The sequence below is a fragment of the Alligator sinensis genome, unplaced genomic scaffold (genome assembly GCF_000455745.1).
Source record: "Alligator sinensis unplaced genomic scaffold, ASM45574v1 scaffold360_3, whole genome shotgun sequence".
Lineage (NCBI taxonomy): Eukaryota > Metazoa > Chordata > Crocodylia > Alligatoridae > Alligator > Alligator sinensis.
The window spans coordinates 2,876,176-2,883,418 of NW_005841977.1; the positions used below are offsets into that span (position 1 = coordinate 2,876,176).

Below are 7,243 nucleotides of genomic sequence, written 5' to 3' on the forward strand. Positions count from 1 at the left end.
CCCAATGCCTCATGCCTCCTGGGTGAGCTGCCCGTGGCCCAGTCCTGCTTCACACCCCAGCCCCACGCACCGCCCTGGTGGGGCAGTGCCCCCAGTCCCTGGCCTGCTCCTTTCCTCACCAGGAGGACCGTGATCTATCCCTTATGCCCCTTCTCCTCTGTAGACTTACCTGCAGGGAGTTGCTCTCCACGCCGCCTGTCTGTATTCCTGGGCACATGTGCAGGTGCACACACACACGTGGACCCCCCCCTGCATCCCACTCCTAGCAGCCCTTGCAGGCTGGATCACTGCCAGCCTGCAAGGGGAAACCCGGCATTTCCCACAGATCCCTGCACAACTCTGAGAATCCAAGACCAATGGTGTCCCGGCATCGTGCAGCCTGGATCTAGGACTGGAGGTTTCCATTCTGGGGCTGTCCTGCCCAGTTATGGATGGGCGGTCACCCTGGGCAGGGGTGGGCAAAGTGGTGGCTCTGGCTAGTGGCCGGACTCCATTTCCTAGCAGCCCCTGCCCACACAGCTGGGGCCAGTTTCCATGGAGACCTCAGCAGCAGCCCTGCTGTGATAGGATGAGACCAGGGTTTCCATGGAGACTGGCCCCCACAGCACTGGCAGGGTGTGCGGCAGGGTGCAGAGCTGCGAGCCTGGCTGGGATGTTGCAGTGACAGTGGTCCAGAGCTGAGGCAGAGCCGCAACCTGCAGTCTCCATGCTCTGGGTAGGGATTTGCAAGCAGTGGATCACAGCTCTGCCTCGGCTCTGGACCACACTGTCACAGCTGCAAGATCCCAGCCGGGCTCCAAAGCAGCTTTGCACATTGCTGCACACCCTGCCAGCTGGGATAGCGCTTGAGGGGGCTGTAGCCACCTCAAAATTCCCCGTAGCCCCCCACAGACGCCCCTCCCAGTGGCACCACTGCCCCTGCCTGCCCCACTCCCGCCTGCAGCACAGTTCCCCCTCGACCTCCCCCCTCCCAGGAAGAGGCTGACACCACTGCTGCCTGCCAACATGCTAGGGCCAGTCTCCACGGAAACCAGCCCAAGCCATGCAGACGGGCTGCTGAGAAATGGAGCCCGCTGCCGGCTGGATCCAACCTGTGGGCCGGACTTTTAGCCTGGGGGGAGCGTGGTATGTGACCTCTGGGGCCACCATTCCCACATGCACATGTTCATGGGGCCCAGTTGGACAAATTGCTTTAGCAGCCAGATATTCATTTCCCCATGGATCAAAGTAGGTAACGCTCTACTGTAGCCGACCAGTGTCATGAGGATAAACTAGTCTCTACCAAGTACTTTGAAATCCTGCAGATGGAAGTTCTGTCTCCTGGGCACCCTATGGATCATTGTTCCTCTCTCATTTGCAGTGGCCAGGGCTTCAGAGATGGAAGAGTCTGAAGATTCCAGGCCCCCAGAGGAAACTCTCCATCACTTGAAGCTTGCTGATCACAGCAGCGATTCCATGACCGCTGGCTCCAAAGATGGATGCCTTGGAAGGAGTCTGGAGAGGGGAGATATGCAGTCTGCTACCCAGGAAACCGGAGCAACAGATGAGTGCTTTCATGACTGTCCTGAATCCTTTGAGGGCAAGGTGCCCAGAGTAGATGAAGAAGAGAAGATAACGAACAATGAAGATTCCTCAGAGAAACAAACCGAATTAGATGAAGAATACTTACTAGAACTGGAAAAAGACATGCCTGAGGAGGAAAAACAGGTAACCTTTTACATCAAAATTGCAAATGAATGCCACATGCTTACATATTTTTAATACTTTATTAAAATATTAAGTGATGTAAAATGCAACATGCAGATGAAATTTACAGACCTTACATTTAACTCCAATACATAGTTACATGGGTAGCATCTAGTTAAAATTCATTTTTTAAGTGATAGTAGCACGGAGATGCTATCAACCAAACTATTACTCCTTCATGCATTTTCCTGGTGTGATCAGAGGTTGGATCGTACAGTGGTTAATGCATCTAACTATGCAGCTAAAAAGTATGAATTTGAACCTTTCTCCCTGGATGTATAATAAAGGTAGCCCCTAGTCCACCTAGCTAAAACATTTGGGTTGGGAAGTAAAAAGTGGCTCAACATGGTGGTACCACACAATTTCTTTGCATGCCTTTGGCCACAGAAACTTGTACTCCTTAACCATGCTAGATTGATGGGTTACTTAGTTTTCTGACAGAATAGACCAGTGATGCTCAACCTTTTTCAGCAGGCCAGATTGGTAGCGCCTGATTCCTTCCGTGGGCTGGATCTGGCTGGTGGACCCAATCCATCACCTGAGGCTCCCTCCAGCCATGCAGAAGGCGGTGCAGGCAGCCCGGCCCTGATCCAGTGCGGAGAAGGGGCTTGATCTGGCCCTAGCCTGGCCCTTCGTGGGAAAAGGGGCATGACCTGGCTACAGTCCAGTCACACAGAGAGAGGGGTATGACCAGGCCCCAACCTGGCTGGGCGGGCATGGCCTAGCCTTGTGCAAGCAAGACAGGGGCATTGCCTTTCCCTAGCCTGGCTGGGCAGGGGGGAGCAGGCTTGACATGACACAACTGTGGTAAACAATCTGCACAGGAGGAGGGGGTGTGGGCATGTACTACCAGAAGGACCCGCAGCCTGACCCCAACCCAGCTGAGTGGAGGGAAGAGGGTGTGACCCAGGCCTGATCTGGCTGTGTTGGGGGAGGGTTGGGGCCTGGCTCATACCTTCTAGGATCAGAAGGGACCTGAACAGATCATCAACTCCAACCCCCTGCCCTGGGTAGGAACAAGTGCTGGGATCACAATACCCCAGGCAGATATCTATCCAACTTCCTCTTGAAGACCCCCAGGATAGGGGAGAGTACCACTTCCCTTGGGAGCCCATTCCAGAGCCTGGCAGCCCTAACCATAAAGTAATGCCTCCTGATATCAAGCCTGAACCTACTCTCAATCAATTTGTGGCCGTTATTTCTTGTTATCTCAGGTGGTGCCTAGGGGAACAGAGCCTCACCTATTTTCTGCTGATCCCCCCCACCCAGTGAGTTTATAGACAGCCACCAGATCCCCTCTTAGTCTTCTCTTGTGGAGGATGAATAGATTCAGGCCCTTTAGTCTATCTACATAGGGCTTGCCCTGCTGCCCCCCAACCATGCAAGTGGCTCTTCTCTGGACCCTCTCAAGGTTAGCCACATCCCTCTTGAAGTGCGGCACCCAGAACTCACCTCCCTGGACCTGTGTGTGATGCATCTGTAGATGCATGACAAGGTGCGGTTAGCCTTACTGACCGCTTCCTCGCATTGGCGGCTCATGTCCATCCTGGAATCTACAATGACTCTAAGATCCCTTTCAGCCACTGTGTTGTTGAGAAGGGTGTTCCCCAGCCTATAGGTGTGTTGCTGGTTCCTTCTCCCTAGATGCAGCACCTTGCGCTTGTCTGCGTTGAATTCCATTCTATTCTCATCCGCCCACCTCTGTAACCTGTCTAGATCTAGTTGGATTCTGTCCCTCCCCTCCAGTGCACCTGCTTCTCCCCACATCTTTGTCATCAGTGAATTTGGACAGCGTGCTTTCCACGCCCACCTCCAAGTTGCTGATAAAGATGTTGAATAGCACAGGCCCAAGGACCGAGCCCTGGGGAACTCCACTGCCCACATCCCTCCAGGTCGAAAATGACCTGTCCACCACCACTTTCTGGGTGCAACCATCAAGCCAATTTGCTACCCATCTGACTGTGTAGGTATCAGTGCCACAGTCTCCTAGATTTTTTAATGAGAATGGGGTGAGAAACAGTGTCAAAGGCCTTCTTGAAGTCCAGGTAGACCACATCCACCTCAACCATCGGGGCAGGCTCTGACCTGCCCCATGGGGCTTGGGATTTTGGCAGCAGGGAGGGATGGCAGTATTGCCATCACGGGGAGCCCTGAAGACCAGATTTCATTTGGCCTGTGGGCCAGAGGTTGAGCACCCTCGGGATGGACAAACTGGTATGATTACTGGCCAAGGTAATCTGAACTGCAAGATTATACAGCAAAAAACTTATCCTTTCATATATTTTATTTTGTATGCTTTCCTCAGTCCTAAACAGAGTAGAGAAAAAACACCATTCAAAATCAGATAAACTTATAAAAACTGGCAGGGGGGCTTCAAGACAATTTTGTTACCTGAAATTGACTGCTTCTTTTAGGAAGTTAACTGGATTTAAAATGGAACCCTTCAGATTATTAACACTAAAGGGAAAATTCAACCAGCACCCTTTGTGTGCTTGCATTTATCTCATTTTGCTAGAAATGAGATGGGAGTAATCCATTTTTATCTAGCTCTTGTTCACTAGGACAGTCCTGTAGTGGTTTAAATGGCAACTTTTTGGAGAGAGTTGACTTTAAAAAAATTCCAGTGAATGCATATGCATGAGTATTTGAATTTTTTGAGTTATTTAACTCAGGTTTAAACTAAGTATGTTCACCATGAGGAAGTGATGAATTTTTGTTAAAAATATGGCTGCTCAAACAGCTTACATCTACAGGATCTAGTTTTGTATTAATTTACTTGCAAATCTTTTAATATTGCAAAACATAAGGTTAAAATATAAAATCTAACTTCTAAATTTTGTAAAAATAGATCTCTCTTGTTTTAGGATGACCTCATAGGTCTACTGTGAGAAGACCACATGGTTTCAGAGTAGTGATTCATGTATTTTAAAATGTGATTAGACTGTCTAGTGAGGCAGATAATTACAGTAGGGCTCTTCAGCAGAGTTTCAGTCTTTCTATATGGTAATTTGCTCTTCAGTACTTGGTGAGATTATACAAGTTAAAATGGATTATAAAGAGGAGTCTCCACCAGATTTATTTGTACTATAGGTATGTGTGACCTCTTGCAAATTTAACAAGACACCACCCTTGTTTGAAAGCTCTTTTTCAAACTAACATACACAACAAGTGTGCTGAATAATAGATCATAGTGAGGTAGACTGCAGGCAGTGGACATTTATGCTGGGGTTAAAAAGGGTAGTGGTAAGACTGTACATTCACCAATAATGGGGTAGCTTTCTCCAAACAGGTGTAGAATCATACCTGCAAGAATCAGGGCTTATACATGCCTAGTGTAAGTTTCACTGCACTGGTTTAGATTTTATCAGTCTGCATCCATATTGAAGTAGATGTTTTGTAAATGCAAGCAGGCTATTACCTGTTTTCCTAGAGGCAAGTCACAGTAATAGCTACCTAATATGTCAGCTGCCTCTAGTTAGCTGCATATTTCTCCATTCCTGAGCCCTGTGTATTTTAGGCTGTACAAAAGCAGTGCAAGTTACACCCGGGGATGTGGGTAAGTAGGCAGGAGCTGAGGGTGGATGGGTGGGAGAGAGCTGGGCAACATGAAGGAACGATGGATGATGAAGAGTAGAACCACAAAGGAGAGCATTATTTTACACGGGTAGCAACCAGTTTAACTTTGTTCCCTGCAAAGAGTAATATAAATACTGAAGTACAGGAATGGCAATAACCACTGCAGGGTGGAGTGGAGAGTAGATGGAATAGAAGCTAAAATAAAACTGAATAGAGCTTTGAAGGAAGACAGTGAGCTTACAAGAACAGCATAGAAGAACAGGAGGTGTAGAATGACATGGGGAGGGGGCGGGAAGGGGAAAGGGCTATATATCAGTACTCTTACTACAGTCTGCCTGGTGGACACCACCATACAAAATTAATTCTACGGTTACATGTTCTATTTTTTGGTTTGGGCAAGTTGGAACCACATGTTGTAATGTTTCCTGGCCAGCTCCCCATATTAGAATTAGGGAACTGGGGAGATTCATGTCAATATATACAGTTGAAATTCCACTAAGGTCTTGGTATCAGTTATGGTAAGTAGAAAATTACAGATTTTAAATATGTACGGTTGTGATAGCGGCCAAACTCAGAAGTGGCCGAGCAAGTGAACTCTGTTATATGCGGTTCAGTATTAGCAAGCTTATTTGTGTTCCTCAAGTAGTTTATTTCTACCAATTTGATCAAAATGACAAATGTAAGAAATTTCCTTATTCTTCATTTCTCTTTGTGAATCAAATGTCATGTAAGAACCTTGGGGCAGTTGGGGAGTGTGGCCTTATGAAGGGGAGAGACTGGTGGTGTGGGTTCTATTTCTGGCTCTTCCGTGGTTCTGCAGGGTGAGGGCAGGAAAAGCTCTTCACCACTCTGTATGTTGCTTTTTCCACGTGTAAAATGGGATCCATGGTACTCATCTCCTTTGTAAAGGCCTCCGAGATCCATTGATGAAAAGGCTGATATAAAGGCTGGGTAGTATACTTATTCTGTCTTGTACAGTACCAAATATAATGGATTCTTGGTTTGTGAGCAGGACTCCTCTAAGTTTGACTACAGCAGAAATAATGTAATTAGGCGCCTGTCTGAAGTCCCCTTTATAGAATACCTAACTTCCAGGGAAGATCATGTTCATAGCAGAAGTTATGAACTAGGATGCAACTCAGTCTAGTGGCTATAAAAGGACTGGGAATCAGAATTTCTTAGGCCCTCACCTTGGCTGACTTCTTATGTAAATGTGAACAAATCACTAAACCTGTCTGTTTCACTTCCATTGCCCCTTCCCCCCCAACCAATAAAATGAGCAAGTAAATGTTGTGACTGTTTGCAGACTGCTTTGGAATCCTCTAATAGAGGGTGTTTCTGAAGTGCAAAAGCAGGCAAGTCTTAAATCAAGAAGATTTCATTAGAAAAAGATAGGAGTTGGGCAACTTCCTTAAAACATATGGTCACAAAAAGGTTAAAGGATATTGCAAGATCTTATGTTGTTGGCTGGTGTATTCACTTTAATAGATGGAGAGCTGTGAACCTTACCACAATGGCAAAACTACTATGTGCTTAGCAGTATTCATGTTAAGAATTTATTTACAGTATACAGAGAATCAGGCTGAGTTATGTGTAAGACCAGTCTTACAAGCTTCCCTCCCACCTATAATCAAATATTGTTCTTGATGTTCATTATAAGCAGGGCTTGAGAAGTCCACCTACCAGCTTTCTTTGTGTGATTGATGAGGCCGAAGCAATCAACCTCTGTACAGTTTAAACATGCTCTGTTCTGAAGTGAGGGGTTTTTACTCCATTTAGTAGGTGGAGATAACCTACTAGTTGGAACAAAAATGACATGATGGCCTCATCTAGGGACTGCAGATGAAAAGCTGCAGTTACTGTGCTGCTACTGATTTTTGTTCTGCTGCTATTAACAAGACTCTCATCCATTTCCTTCCTG

The 7,243-nt window shown here is 47.1% G+C and overlaps 1 protein-coding gene across 4 annotated transcripts in view; it reads left to right on the forward strand.

The window, feature by feature from the left end:
* Positions 1 to 7,243, forward strand: part of TTC1 (tetratricopeptide repeat domain 1) — a 54,941-nt gene that overhangs the window by 613 nt on the left and 47,085 nt on the right. For all 4 annotated transcript variants that reach the window (XM_006021075.3, XM_006021076.3, XM_006021074.3 and 1 more), the window contains exon 2: positions 1,361 to 1,707. In XM_006021075.3, coding sequence (XP_006021137.1) covers positions 1,378 to 1,707 — 330 coding nt within the window. In that variant the 5' untranslated portion in view covers positions 1,361 to 1,377. The remainder of the gene's footprint in view (positions 1 to 1,360; positions 1,708 to 7,243) is intronic.